The sequence below is a fragment of the Argopecten irradians genome, chromosome 7 (assembly GCF_041381155.1).
Source record: "Argopecten irradians isolate NY chromosome 7, Ai_NY, whole genome shotgun sequence".
In the NCBI taxonomy this organism is placed as follows: domain Eukaryota; kingdom Metazoa; phylum Mollusca; class Bivalvia; order Pectinida; family Pectinidae; genus Argopecten; species Argopecten irradians.
In genome coordinates, this window is record NC_091140.1 from 3,787,040 (window position 1) to 3,803,129 (window position 16,090).

Sequence of the window (16,090 nt, forward strand, 5' to 3'; positions counted from 1 at the left end):
GAGAAATGATTTTGTTTTTAAAACGTCAAATATACGAAGTGTTGTCAACGGCGGCTGAAAAAAAAAATGCTTACATAGTTTTACGTCCTATTAACAGCCAGGATGGAAGAAAACTGGAGTACCAGGAGAAAAACCACCGACAGCGGCCAGTACATGGCAACTATCCCACAGGGATCTGAGAATTAGTTACAGATTATATAATCATGGACCCACCAGAGTGCCGTAACACCATTTTAGACGTTTTAGAGGTCTAGATCAAAAAACGATAAAAATCATATTCTACATGGTACTATATACGAGTATACCATGTAGAATATGATCTTTATCGTTTTTTTTATCAAGACCTCTAAAACGTCTAAAAATGGTCTTAGGGCACTCTGGTGGGTCCATGATTATATAATCTGTAACTTATTCTTAGATTCCTGTGAACTGTCCCACGCGGGATTCGAACGCGACACAAAATTGGAGGGCTTGTGGTAATATGTCGGGACATCTTAACCGCTCGGCAACCCCCTAACCCTCAACAAGAAAAAAAGCGCGCGCGAATGCAAAAAAAAAAAAAAAAAAGTAAAAAAATACATTAAAGCAGTATTGTATTGCGTACGAACGTGGGGTTTGGTTTTATTAGTTTAACGTCCTATCAACAACCAGGGTCATGGACGTGCCAGATTTGTTGGTGGAGGAAAGCCGGAGTACCCGGAGATAAACCACCGCCAGCGGTCAGTATAAGGCAGCTGCCCCACTAAGCACTTGATATTCGAACTCGCGAACCAGAGGTGGTGGGCTTGTGGTAATATGTCTGGTTAGTAAAACAAATTACCAATGAATGCGAACAGATTTGCGTTCACACGCTTGCGCAACGACTAATGCGTTCGCATACAATGTTTTCCCTTCCAAACAAACAAACAAACAAATAAAGAACTTAACCTTCTTCACGGTATGTTTTTACAGCACTCATTACGAGGCGGATGATTTATCAACAAAAATAATAAAATAAAGTAAAAAGAATGAGACTATCAGAAGTAAAATAACTCTGCATTTAACGTATTTCGTGTGTTAAAATTTTTAAAAATATGTTGCCATATCACTTCATTGCCAATAAGTTGGAAAACAAGATTTTGCACCATTGATAAATTTTATGTTGACTTTTTTTTACTATAACCTATCAGGATCTGGGTCATTTTACTCTATTTTTCAAGCCATCATAAAATAAAAAAAAATAAAAAAAAAAGATGAAAAAATATATGTGTTTTGAAGAAACGTGAAATCGTAAATTTCGATAACATGTACAATAATAATACTGTTTAAATAAAAAAAATGAAACTCTTTTTTACGAAGTACAGACGACAGACAGCGAACATTGAATAGACCGCCCTCGGCATTTGCCGACACACGTGATTTACCTTGTATTGGCACGTGCAATCTATCGAAAATCATGCTTACCAGGTAACAGACGGCATTATGCACGATAGTTTACCACTTATATACGTATTGTACCGTTACTGATAGTCTATTAACACAACCAATGATCCATTTTAGATCAAGAGATCATCAGACATTGAAAATGCAGCAGGTAAAGCCGGAAGCAGCAATGGACAGCTTTCTCTCGGTTCTAGGCTTGTGGCGAAAACCTGTTGCTAGAGACGGATGTTGTTTATTTCGGGCGGTTTCAGAACAGGTAAATTACATACTTTGTGAAGGATTATGGAGTAATAACGGTACATATTAACAGTTGACCGCTTCACGTCTCTCCTGCATGAAATGTGCGCTCCCATGATTGATTACTGTGTGACGAATGATGTCAATTTCAATAAATTTTCCCGAATCTAAAAAAATGTGTAATCGTTGTGATCAACATTTGGATAGCTCCGTGGTTTGAAAGTCAATAAGAACATATTGAAAACGAAATGGATAAGAAGTCGAGATAAAGTTATTAACAGCAAATTAAAAGTTTTCATGACCTTCAGAAAGTAAAAATAGGAATTAAACTTCACTGTATTTACAAGCATTTCGATCGGTGCATCAGATGTGAGGTCATTTTTCTAATATCATTTTTTCCTTTTCAACATTTTGTTTTCAGATATACTGTACACAGACATTTCACTTGAAGATATACGATAATGCCAAATTCTACTTCCAAAAGTGGAATGAGGAGAGAGACGGGAATGTAAGTTTAGAAGTTACTAAGCCTATTGTTTGTTTGATGAAAGATATTGAAATGACTTTATATACAATGTCACATAGTTTTCAACTTTTCATCGGGGCAAAGTATTTAACTTGAAAAGTAGAGAAATGCCCTTTCCTAGTTGTGTATAATAGTTTATGATGAAGGTCATTGGGAGACAAGGTCATTAGTTTAATACTGGCAGTCAGTTAGGTAATTAGCTATAGTGTGCTTAGTTGCCACATTATCCAAATTTTGTGTACAACTAATTTTCTTCTTGTGTATTCAAGCCTTTGGTTTAATTATCTCTTATCTGTAAATTTAATACTCTGTGTGTCCCAGAATTCTGAAACTCACATGTCGGACCTTCTTGCATATATATAATCCCCAGTTTTCATCAAAATCATGAATGGGGTAATACATTTTAATTACAATATAACAAGGTAAAAAGGAAAATCAATATACTTTTTTAGTATTTATTGGACAAAATTTGGATGTGTTTTGTCTCATAAATGCAAGAAATTTATATTAATTTTCCTATTTACTTTGTTATAATGGTAATTAAAATGTGTTAAGGACTTTCCAAAATTTAATTTGCATGCTTAATGGACAGTTTTTGCTGGAGATATGGCCCCTTGATTTTATTTTAAAGATAATCTGTATTAAATGTCATCAGCTCACCTGCCCTGAACAGTCGGTGAGCTTATATCAAGGCGCAGCGTCTGTTGTCCGTCCGTCAACATTTTCTGTAAATCGCTACTAGTCATTCTTACTAGTTCTTCAGGGATTGTAACAGGATTGTAACAAAATTCAGCCACAAAAATTCTTGTGGAAAGGTGAACAGAGTTTGTATACATTTTGGCCAGAAACATCCTTGGGGAAAGGGGAACAGAGTTTGTATAAATTTTGGCTCTGCCACCACAGGGGCAGGATTGGCGGGGCCCGATAGGGGAAATAGAGGTAAATCATTTAAATCACTACTAGTCATAAGGTTCTTCATGGATTGTAACCCAATTTGGCCAGAATCATCCTTGGGGTAAGGGAAAATAGAGTTTGTTTAAATTTTGGCTCTGACCTTCCGGGGGCAGGAGGGGCGGGGCCCAATAGGGGAAATAGAGGTAAATCCTATAAATCGCTACTAGTTATAGAGTTCTGCATGGATTGTGACCAAATTTGGCCAGAAACATCCTTTGGGGAAGGGGAACAGAGTTTGTACAGATTTTGACTCTGACCCCCTGGGGGCAGGAATGGGCGGGGCCTGATAGGGGAAATAGAGGTAAATATCAAAATTCCTTTAGAAAAGAAACTATGAACCTGTAATCAGAACATAGCTTGGCATTACAAACCAGGTGAGCGATACGGGCCTCTAGTTTGTTTAGTTCTGGACAGAGGTAAATGTTATTGTGAATAGATGTGTATTTTTTATTTAGTTCTGGACGGAGGTAGATGTGATGCAGACCTTATCCAAGATGTACAGGTAGGCCACGCTGAAACAATGACGCTCAAAAACCAGACATGAATATAATAATAATTGAGGATGTGGGTCAATAAAGTAATATTAACGGTTGTTTTCCATACAACACTGGATCCTTATTTTAATTTTAAATAATTCTTTTTAATATTCATAATTGAAGATGCTCATACTTTATAAGAATCCATTGAAAAGAGAGAAAATATCTTGGAATTCTCCAATTTTTAATTTGTTACTGCTAATTAATTTAAATGTCACATCTGTTTCTTGAGAATTATCAAAAAAATGTAGGGCCAATTGGTAAAAATAATGCATGGTAATAGCCCATCAAATCATTTTCGAGGGACTATATACATGTGGCCAGTTTGGTTTCCATTATTCCTATTTCAAATTTAAACCAAATTTTCCCCCAAACATTTTTTTTACTCTTGAAAAGTCCCCTCCCAACTTACCACTACATAGTCCTCCCAAAAAGGGACCCCTTCTCATTCAAGTTAGAATAAGCTCTGCCTATGCAATAGACGTTCAACATTGTATTTTTAGGTCAGGATGACCTATTGTCATCGTGTTTTGTCCATCGTCGTGCGCCGTGCGTCGTGCGTAAGACTATTTATACAAAAGCCTACTCCTCCTTCATCCTTGGATGGATTTCATCCATATTTGGTTTGAAACATCATTGGGGAAGGACAATTATATGTTATATAAATGAGCCTGGTCCAACCCCTAGGGGCTGAGGGTTGGGGCCCCAAAAGGGCAAATTTTCTTGATTTAAGCTTTAAAATCCTACTCCTCCTTCATCCTTGGGTTGATTTCATCCATATTTGGTGTGAAACTTCATTAGGGAAGGACAATAATATTTTATATAAATGAGCTTGGTCCGACCCCTAGGGTCAGAGGGGCGGGGCCCCAAAAGGGCAAATTTTCTTAATTTTAGCTTTAAAATCCTACTCCTCCTTCATCCTTGGATGGATTCATCCATATTTGGTGTGAAACATTATTGGGGAAGGGCAATCATATATTATATAAATGAGCCTGGTCCGACTACTAGGGGTTGAGGGGTGGGGTCCCAAAAGGGCAAATTTTAGCTTTAAAATCCTACTCCTCCTTCATCCTTGGATGGATTTCATCCATATTTAGTGTGAAACTTCATTGGGGAAGGACAATTATTTTTTATATAAATGAGATAGGTCGGACCCCTAGGGGCTGAGGGTTGGGGCGACGAAAGGGCAAATTTTCTTAATTTAAGCTTTAAAATCCTACTCCTCCTTCATCCTTGGATGGATTTCTTCCATATTTTGTATAAAACATCATTTGGGAAAGAAAATCATTTTTTATATAAATGAGCTTGGTCCGACCCCTAGGGGCTGAGGGGTGGGGTCCCAAAAGGGCAAATTTTCTTAATTTTAGCTTTAAAACCCTACTCCTCCTTCCTCTTTGGATGAATTTCATCCATATTTGATGTGAAACATCATTGGGGAAGGACAATCATATTTTATATAAATGAGCCTGGTCGGACCCCTAGGGGCTGAGGAGTGGGGCCCCAAAAGGGCTAGCTCATTTTCTTAATTTTAGCTGGCCCATTTCCTGTTTCAGGTTTCGGTCTCCGATCTCAATGAAAATTGGTCTATAGGGGTTTTAATTGATGCCGAACAACATGCAAACATTTTCGTAAAGATTTTGGTATTCCAAGATGGCCGCTGGCCCACTTCCTGTTTTAAGGTTTTATTCACTTCCTGTTTTAAGGTTTTCGTCTCCGATCTCAATGAAAATTGGTCTATAGGGGTATTAATTGATGCCAAACAACATGCAAACATTTTCGTAAAGATTTTGGTATTCCAAGATGGCCGCTGGCCCACTTCCTGTTTTCGGGTTCAGTCTCCGATCTCAATAAAAATTGGTCTATAGGGGTTTTAATTGATTCAGAAGGGGGAACTTTAGGTGAGGACAATCATATTTTATAAAGGACCGAGCTAAGACCTGTGGGGATAGTACGGTGGAGGTCCAAAATGGGAGCTTCGCTGAAATTTGGCTTTAAAATCTGACTCCTCCTTATATTAATCCTTGAACGGGTTACAACCATATATGGATGAAGGACTACCAAGTTTGTTCAACAAATGACATTTACCTATTTCAGAAAATTACATATTCAACTAAGGAGTTCCTTGTATTGTTTATATTAATCGTTAACCAATACTTTATACTGTGACTTTGTTGTTTTGTGCAATGAGTCAGATGACCGTTAAGGCCCATGGGCCTCTTGTATTATAACCTGGTATAGTATGAGGGATGTAGAACACAATGATACAATGTTCAATAGTTAGTACATAATTATATAGTTTTGCACACCATGGCATATATACAAATGTACAGGATTCAAATTGAATTAACAATTTTGAACTAGCATCCACACTTATGTGATGTAAGCTCGTCATGCAGGCCAAGTTCGATTGTGACTGTCCATGAACCTTATTTAGCTGAGTTATATGGCCTTTTGAATTGCTAAAAACGTCATTTTCTGCTGTAATAACTGTAATAAAAAATAACTGATTTTCTTCAAACTTAATAACAAGGTTGAATGCCTTAAGTGCCTTGCCAGGTTCGATCAACTCTTTCAGCGGATGTTATTTATCAGAGTTATGTCCCTTTAATTTAATTAAAAAAGTCATTTTCTGCCATTTCCCTGCAATAACTCTAATAAATATTGATTTTCTTCAAACTTGGTAACAAGGTCAAATGCCATAAGGGCTTGGCCAAGTTCGATTGCTACTTTTGGCCGACATTATGTAGTAGAGTTATGGCCCTTTGATCTACTAAAAACATCATTTTCTGCCATTCCCTGAGCAATAATTGTAACAAAAGTAAACCGATTTTCTTAAAAGTTAGTATCAAAGTTAATGCCTTAAGAGCTCAAGTTTAATAGTAAATTTCAGCGGACATTATTTTACACATCTTATTTCCGAATAATACTTCAGTTTATTTTTTTATGTTTCAACCAAGGTTAAACCTATCCTCAATAATGTTTACCTACAATATGTCCTGAAAGCGGGGGATGGATATTCCACTTGTTTTAATATATTTGTGTTTCATGATTTTAAATCAAGGAAGGATTTCTTGATCTATGAGAGTCCAGGCAAGCCTCCTGTTACTGTTACCAACAATGGATATGAAGATAGGGTAAGTACCGTACAGTAAAAACACACTTACATAAAACTCATTCCCCATTAAGGTTCCTATACATTGTAATGTGTTTATAGCGAAGTATGCTTGTAACAAAGTGATTCTGTTGGTCACAACAGGTTTGTAATAACCGTGTTTTACTATATACAGTAAAACCCCATTATATCGCCACCCGTTTTACCGCCAAACCCGCTTATCGCCATGAATTTATTCAGAACAGATTTCCCTCCATACAAATGCACCCGTTATACCGCCAAACCCGCCTACCGCCATCCGCCATCACATTCGTGGAACAAATGAGTAAAATAACACTAATGACCTCGTTAATATCGCCAAATTCTGTTAATAGGGACACATGTTTTCGTAAAGTGCTCGACTGCCGAATGACAGGTAAACAGCTACACACACTATGGCCGTGTGTACGACCGTGTGTACACAGTGAAATCAATTAACAATATGGGTACACCTTTGTTATTGTTTAACAGGTAGGTGTCGCAAGTTGTGGTGAATAAAATTCATGTAAAACATGTGTTTTACGTAAAATTAACGTTATTTGTTTATTGACAAAAAGGAACCCACAAGTTTGTTTCTAGATATCACCGTTTGTTAGGTCATCTGACCCGAAGGGTCAGATGACCTATTGTCATCATGCACATCTTCGTGCGCTGTGCGCTGTGCGCCGCCTTGCGCCGTCAGCCGTGCATAAACTTTTCATTCAAACAACTTCTTCTCGTTAACCAAAAGGCCCAGATATTTGGCCTGTAGCATGCTGGGATGAAGGGCTACCAAGTTTGTTCAAATGAATGACCTTGACCTTCATTCAAGGTCATAGGGGTCAAAAAGGCTAAAATATTTAAACAACTTCTTCTCAAGAACCAGAAGACACAGGGTACTGATATTGGGCCTGTAGCATGCTGGGATGAAGGGCTACCAAGTTTGTTCAAATGAATGACCTTAGACCTTCATTCAAGGTCACAGGGGTCAAATAGGCTAAAATCCTTTAACAACTTCTTTTGAATAACTAAGAGGCCTAGAAACCTGATATTGGACCCCTGACTCGCTGGGATGAAAGGCTATTAAGTTTGTTCAAATGAATGACCTTGATCTTCATTCAAGGTCACAGGGGTCAAATAGGCTAAAATCCTTTAAACAACTTCTTTTGAATAACTAAGAGGTCTTGAAACTTGGTATTGGACCCCTGTCATGCTGGGATGAAGGGCTATTAAGTTTGTTCAAATGAATGACCTTGATCGTCATTCAAGGTCACAGGGGTCAAAAAGGCTGAAATATTTCAACGACTTCTTTTCAAGAATGGAAAGGCTCAGGGTTCTCATATAGGGCCTGCAATATGCTGGGATGAAGGGCTACCAAGTTTGTTCAAATGAATGACCTTGATTTTCATTCAAGGTCACAGGGTTCAAATAGGCTTAAATTTTTAAACAGCTTCTTCTCAAGAACCAGATGGCCCAGGGTACTGATATTGGGCCTGAAGCATGCTTGGATGATGGACTACCAAGTTTGTTCAAATGAATGACCATCATTTAAGGTCACAGGGGTCAAAAAGGCTAAAATCCTTTAAACAACTTCTTGTGAATAACTAAGAGGCCTAGAGGCCTGATATTGGGCCACTGACATGCTGGGATAAAGGGCTATCAAGTTTGTTCAAATGAATGACCTTGATCTTCATTCAAGGTCACAGGGGTCAAAAAGCTAAAATCTTTAAACAACTTCTTCTCAAGAACCAGAAGGCCCAGTGTACTGGTATTAGGCATGTAGCATGCTGGGATGAAGGGCTACCAAGTCTGTTCAAATAAATGACTTAGACCTTCATTCAAGGTCACAGGGGTGTCAGAATAAATTTTAGTGATTTTTCTGTACACCATTATGGACATAGTTAAGATGGTGTGGTCCCTCCTAATTTTGTGTTAGCCGGGGATTTATCGCCCTTCACCGGATGTGAAGATGAAAGAGAACGCGCTGAACTCAGAAGGAGGACAGTGTTAGTTGGAGAGTGACAGAAACGCGCGTCGGAGACAACGGCTCAAGGAGCGGTGTAACCATGAACTGTATGTATGATACGTGTCTTCGAAATGAACTGAAGGAGGTTGCCTAGTTAACGTCATGAACGTGTGTATCAACTGTGATGTCGGTGTAATACGTGTGGAACTGTGGTGACGGCTGTGTGTGCACCGTGTGGAAATTGGGTGACAGCGCGGGCGGCAATAGACTGTTGGTATAATTATAGTGTTATTGTGTAAACTCGACACCCCCTATTGTTTCGTTATTATGTCTAATTAAATGTTAAATGTATCTCAACGTCTCTGTCGTCATTTCATAGTCCAGCTAACAAATATCGTCCAATATACCTAACGAAAGATCCCAAAATAAATTAGTCTAGGGATAAGGTGAGCGGAATCATCTTTGGACGTTGTCTGTTTTGTCTCCGCCCCATTCTAGGTATTTATCTAGATCATTTTTCTCCTGACAACTTGGGGGCTCGTCCGGGAGTATTTTTCATGGGTAAATTGTTGGACTATGAAAGTGACTACAGGTGTTGTACGTTTATATACCTATGCATTAGAATATGTAGTGTGATATATTTGTGTAGGTGTAGATAGTCGGCGTATCATGTCACCTCTCTACCGGAAGTTAGACATGAACCCTCAGTAGTAGCTGTAGACTAGCTGATAGCATTAGAGAACCATTACAGAGTGTCAAAATAGGTCGGATTGTATAATATTTATTGTGCTATTATTCTGAGAGTCAGGATAGGTTGGGCATATTATTATCTATTGTTATTTTGCACTAGAGTGTAGGTTGGTTGCTATTGTAAGCTATCATACTGGACAGGGTACATAGTACACATGTCTATTTATAGAAATACTGTGGATTTACTGTTATTCTAGACAGGGTAGAATAGGTCGGGTGATAAACACAGATATTTTAGACATATTAGGATTAGCGCACAAAAGTGTTTGTCGTTATTAGAGTTCAAAATTCCAGAATTTGTGAAATTTGGATATTTTTGAGTAGAATCATCATAACGGTGATTATTTGTGGTTTATTGTCCATACTTACATGGTGTAAGCGACTGGAAATATACCATGGATTACGAAAAGTGGTTAAGTATTGGGGAGAGGCTTGGTTATAAAGAAGCTGAATTACAGCAGTTTGTGGCAGCCAAGGAAAGGGAGTACTTAGAACGGGAGGAAAGAGCAAGGAGACGTGAAAATGAGAAGAAACAAAAGGAGGAGGAGTTACGCAAGCGTGAACTTGAGGAAGCCGAGAGAGATACAGTTTCAGCTCGAAAAGCTTAGAATGGAGAATGAGGTAGAGACGGCTAGACTTACGGCAGAACAGGAAAGGAACGAGTGGTCAAGGTCACATACAGAGGAGTCCAGATCAATGTTATTGCGACCCAAGCTACCAAAGCTTGACGAACAAAAGGATGACATGGATGCTTTTCTTGAACGTTTTGAGAAGTTTGCTATGGCACAGAATTGAAGTAATGACATCTGGGCTGTGAGCCTTAGCCCTCTGCTTACCGGAAAGGGACTTCAAGTCTATTCAAGCATGCCATCGACACAGATCAACGATTATGACGAGTTGAAGAAGGCACTCCTCAGAAGGTATGAGCTAACAGAGGAAGGATTCCGTGTGAAGTTTAGAGAAGGAAAACCTGAGAAAGGTGAAACTGCGTTTCAGTTTGTGGCGAGATTAACTCGATATCTGACGAGATGGACTCAAATGTCAGAGATTGCGAAATCGTTTGAGGGATTAACAGAACTGCTAATAAGAGAGCAGTTTATCCAAGCGTGTTCGTCAGACATGGCACTTCTCCTCAAGGAGAGAGCACCTAAGGATGCTCAGGAGCTAACACGACTCGCTGAACAATATATGGAGGCCCATGGAGGAAATCTTGCGAAGTCTAGCAAGGCCACATACAGCTCGAGTAAGCCGAACCAACAAGTACGTAATAATAACTCCCAGCAACAGAAAGCGAATGACAAGACAACAGAAGTGAAAGGTCAGAGGACACGACTCTGTTTCATTTGTGGAGGTGAAGGTCATATCGCGAGAGATCATGCAGATGGAGGCAAGATAGGATCAAGGCCTAACAAAGGTGGTCAGAGTAAGGACACCAACAAGGCAGCACTTTGTAAATCTACACAGAAGGAGAGGGCAGTAACAGATGATTGTATTAGGAGTGAGATTCACAGTAAGAAAGATTCAAGCACAGTGATAATGGGACATATACGACTGGAAGACAGTGGAATGCCTGTTCAGCTTGGATACGTGGGAGATTACCCGGTGAAGGTTTTAAGGGACACAGGTTGTAGCAGCGCAGCTGTTATGGAAGCTTTCGTGAAGCCTGACCAGATGACTGATGGCGAACTCTCATGTATACTGATTGATGGAACAGAGCGGAAGTTCAGACTGGCTAAGATTGATGTGGATACCCCTTTCTATGTAGGAGAGTTGGAAGTAATGTGTATGAAGGATCCAATCTACGATCTCGTGATCGGTAACGTGGACGAGGCAAAGTTAACAGCAGATGTTGATTGGAGGCCGCGTTCAGAGGAATGCAAATCAGCTGCTGTAGTGACCAGGGCTGAAGCAAAGAAGGAGAAACAAGCTATAAGGCAGTTGAACGTCCAAGTGAAGGAGATTGAGCTTGTCGGACTTGAAGGACTAGAGAAAGCCCAAAAGGCAGACAAGTCACTGGACAGGTGGCGAGAGATAGCGAAAACCAAGGGAGACAACCCTGGTAATAAGTACCGAATGGAGATAAAGAACAACATATTGTATCGTGTCTACAAACAGAAGAGAGGAGAACTGATTGAGGAGATACGACAGATTGCTGTTCCACAGACATATAGAGAGCAAGTCATGTCACTCGCACATGAGTCAATTGTCGGAGGACATTTAGGTGTACAGAAGTCTATCGACAGGATTTCAACAAGTTTCTACTGGCTGGGTATGACCAGCGATGTTACACGCTACTGTCGATCTTGCGATATATGCCAAAAGACAACTCCGAAGGGCAGGGTGACCAAGGTACCGTTAGGAGAAATGCCATTAATTGAGGAACCATTCCAACAGGTAGCGGTGGATTTGATTGGTCCGATTTATCCGGCATCGGAGACTAAAAACCGTTACATACTGACAGTAGTGGATTATGCCACTAGGTACCCTGAGGCTACGGCATTACCAAAGATTGAGACAGAGAGGGTAGCAGAAGCCCTCCTGGAAATATTTTGCAGAATTGGTTTCCCGAAGGAGATACTTAGTGACAGTGGGACACAGTTCACCTCAGGACTCGTGGAGGAGGTGTGTAGACTGGTGTCAGTCAAACAATTATTCACGGCGCCTTACAATCCCAAATGTAACGGCTGGTGTGAGAGGATGAACGGAGTTCTGAAGAGCATGTTAAAGAAGATGTGTCAAGAACGACCAAAGGATTGGGACCGATATATTCCTGCAATATTGTTCGCGTACCGGGAAGTCCCACAAGCGAGTACCGGATTCTCACCGTTCGAACTTTTGTATGGGAGAACAGTTCGCGGGCCCATGCAGGCGTTAAAAGGAATCTGGACAGATGAGGCTAACGAGAAGTCTGTAACGAGGAATACTTACCAGTATGTTCTCAACCTTAGACAGGTTAGAAGAAACCTGCAAGATAGCTCGTGAGAGCTTACGCCAATCACAAGGAACGTACATACACCACTACGACAAGAAAGCTAGGAATCGGCAACTTGAAGTCGGACAGAAAGTACTGGTGTTACTAGCTACTGACAACAACAAACTTTTGCTTCAGTGGAAGGGGCCATTCAACATAGTGGAAGTTGTGAATCAAATGAACTATAAAGTTGAGGCTGGTGGTAAAGTGAAAGTGTACCATGTGAACTTGCTAAAGCATTATGTTGAAAGAAAGGACAGCAAAGAACAAGATGAGACAAATAGTGAAGCAGGGTCAGCAGGAGATATAGCAGCAGGGATAGCTGTTATTGAGGCGGAGGATGCAGTTGATTGCGGAGCAGTGGACGACGAAAATCTATTAGAGCTGGGAAACTTCTCCGGGAAAGAGAATTTCAAAGATGTCCAGATAAGTGAGGACTTAACGGAGGAGCAGCAATCACAAGCGATTGCACTTCTAGAGGAATTTCAGTATATTTTCACTGATATACCTGGAACGACACATTTACAGGAACACCGGATCGAGACAACCTGTGATGATCCGGAAAGAGTCAAACCGTATCCCATTCCTTATGCTAAGCGGAAAGAGGTCCAAGAAGAAGTAAGGAAAATGGTGGAAATGGGTATAGTCGAACCATCGACGTCGGCTTACAATGCACCGATTGTCATTGTAAAGAAGAAGGACCAAACCAACAGGGTTTGTATTGACTTTCATAAGTTGAACGCCATTACGCAATTTGATCCTGAGCCAATGGGAGACATTGAGGATATAATGACAAGACTCAACAAAAACAATTACTTCTCAAAATTTGACTTGAGCAAGGGTTACTGACAGATACCCGTGGAGGAGAATTCGAGGCACATGACTGCCATCTCGACCTCGGAAGGATGTTACCAATTTCGGAAATTACCATTTGGTCTTGTTAACTCAGGAGCCACATTCAACCGTATGATGAGGAAGATGTTGGACGGCAGCAAGAACACCGACCACTACATAGATGACATACTTGGTCCCAACCACACCTGGAAGGAACACATTGAGGATCTACGGAATCTCTTTACAAGGATTCGGGATGCGAATCTAACAGTTAGGCCTTCCAAGTGTATGATCGGCTACAGGACAATAGGATTTGTAGGACATACCGTGGGCGAAGGGACAATCGCCATGGAGGATGATAAGTTGGAAAAGATCCGCGACGCTCAACAGCCAAAGACGAAAAAACAAGTCAGAGCTTTCCTTGGACTTGCCGGGTATTACCAGAAATTTGTGCCAAATTTTGCCGATGTCGCGAAACCTCTATCAGACCTCACCAAAAAGGGCCAACCGAATCAAGTGGATTGGGGACCACAAGAGGAAGACGCATTCATGTGTCTCAAGGACCTCCTTACCCTGGCCCCGATTCTAAGGCTGCCAGATCTTTCCAAAACTTTCATCGTGCAATCAGATACCTCAGATACTGGTTTAGGTTGTGTTTTACTACAAGAACACACTGATGGTATATTTCCAGTCGCCTACGCAAGTAAGAAACTACTTGATAGGGAACGAAACTATTCAGTAATTGAGCGAGAGTGTCTTGCTATTGTGTTCGCCATTAAAAAGTTCCAAATGTACTTGTACGGTCGCGAGTTTATACTATATACAGATCATAGGCCATTGGTGTTTATCCAAAAGAGCAAAATAGAAAGTAGTAGAGTTATGCGATTGGCTCTGTTCCTACAGAACTACAAGTTTCGCATTAAGGCAATTTAGGGGTCAGAAAATGTAGCAGCAGATTATCTCAGCAGGCAATATTAGTTTTGTCATTCTGTTCCCTACTAATAGATGTCCTTAGAGATATGTATGATTTTTGTATGTTTACATTTATTCTAAATGTTATGAAAATACATAAAGCTAAGTATTTTCAGAAATAGGGGGTTTTCAGAATAAATTTTAGTGATTTTTCTATACATCATTATGGACATAGTTAAGATGGTGTGGTCCCTCCTAATTTTGTGTTAGCCGGGGATTTATTGCCCTTCACCGGATATGAAGATGAAAGAGAACGCGCTGAACTCAAAAGGAGGACAGCGTTAGTTGGAAAGTGACAGAAACGCGCGTCAGAGACAAAGGCTCAAGGAGCGGTGTAACCATGAACTGTATGTATGATACGTGTCTTCGAAATGAACTGAAGGAGGTTGCCTAGTTAACGTCATGAACGTGTGTATCAACTGTGATGTCGGTGTAATACGTGTTGAACTGTGGTGATGGCTGTGTGTGCACCATGTGGAAATTGGGTGACAGCGCGGGCGGCAATAGACTGTTGGTATAATTATAGTGTTATTGTGTAAACTCGACACCCCCTATTGTTTCGTTATTATGTCTAATTAAATGTTAAATGTATCTCAACGTCTCTGTCGTCATTTCATAGTCCAGCTAACAAATATCGTGCAATATACCTAACGAAAGATCCCAAAATAAATTAGTCTAGGGATAAGGTGAGCGGAATCGTCTTTGGACGTCGTCTGTTTCGTCTCCGCCCCATTCTAGGTATTTATCTAGATCTTTTTTCTCCTGACAAGGGGTCAAAAAAACTAAAATCTTTAAACAACTTCTGCTCAAGGACCAGAAGGCCGATTGTACTGGTATTAGGCATGTAGCATGCTGGGATGAAGGGCTACCAAGTCTGTTCAAATAAATGACTTAGACCTTCATTCAAGGTCACAGGGGTCAAAAAGGCTAAAATATTTAAACAACTTCTTCTCAAGAACCAGAAGGCGCAGGGTACTGATATTGGGCCTGTAGCATGCTGGGATGAAGGGCTACCAAGTTTGTTCAAATGAATGACCTTAGACCTTCATTCAAGGTCACAGGGGTCAAATAGGCTAAAATCCTTTAAACAACTTCTTTTGAATAACTAAGAGGCCTAGAAACCTGATATTGGACCCCTGTCATGCTGGGATGAAGGGCTATTAAGTTTGTTCAAATGAATGACCTTGATCGTCATTCAAGGTCACAGGGGTCAAAAAGGCTAAAATATTTCAACGACTTATTTTCAAGAATGGAAAGGCTCAGGGTTCTCATATAGGCCTGCAATATACTAGGATGAAGGGCTACAAAGTTTGTTCAAATGAATGACCTTGATTTTCATTCAAGGTCACGGGTTCAAATAGGCTAAAATTTTTAAACAGCTTCTTCTCAAGAAGCAGATGGCCCAGGGTACTGATATTGGGCCTGTAGCATGCTGGGATAAAGAGCTATCAAGTTTGTTCAAATGAATGACCTTTATCTTCATTCAAGGTCACAGGGGTCAAAAAGCTAAAATCTTTAAACAACTTCTGCTCAAGGACCAGAAGGCCCAGTGTACTGGCATTAGGCATGTAGCATGCTGGGATGAAGGGCTACCAAGTCTGTTCAAATGAATGACTTTGACCTTCATTCAAGGTCACAGGGGTTAAATAAGCCTAAATCTTTAAATTACTTCTTTTCAAGAACCGAAAGGCTCAGGGTTCTCATATTGTGCCTGCCACATGCTGGGATGAAGGGCTACCAAGTTTGTTCAAATGAATGACCTTGACCTTCATTCAATGTCATAGGGGTCAAA

The 16,090-nt window shown here is 40.2% G+C and overlaps 1 protein-coding gene across 4 annotated transcripts in view; it reads left to right on the forward strand.

The window, feature by feature from the left end:
* The first annotated feature begins 237 nt into the window (after positions 1–237).
* Positions 238–16,090, forward strand: part of LOC138327312 (UDP-N-acetylglucosamine transferase subunit ALG13-like) — a 94,119-nt gene continuing 78,266 nt past the window's right edge. For 3 of the 4 annotated variants that reach the window (XM_069273300.1, XM_069273304.1, XM_069273303.1), the window contains exons 1-4: positions 238–1,678; positions 2,081–2,167; positions 3,595–3,641; positions 6,737–6,809. In XM_069273300.1, coding sequence (XP_069129401.1) covers positions 1,526–1,678; positions 2,081–2,167; positions 3,595–3,641; positions 6,737–6,809 — 360 coding nt within the window. In that variant the 5' untranslated portion in view covers positions 238–1,525. The remainder of the gene's footprint in view (positions 1,679–2,080; positions 2,168–3,594; positions 3,642–6,736; positions 6,810–16,090) is intronic. The other variant, XM_069273301.1, reaches the window with a different exon arrangement.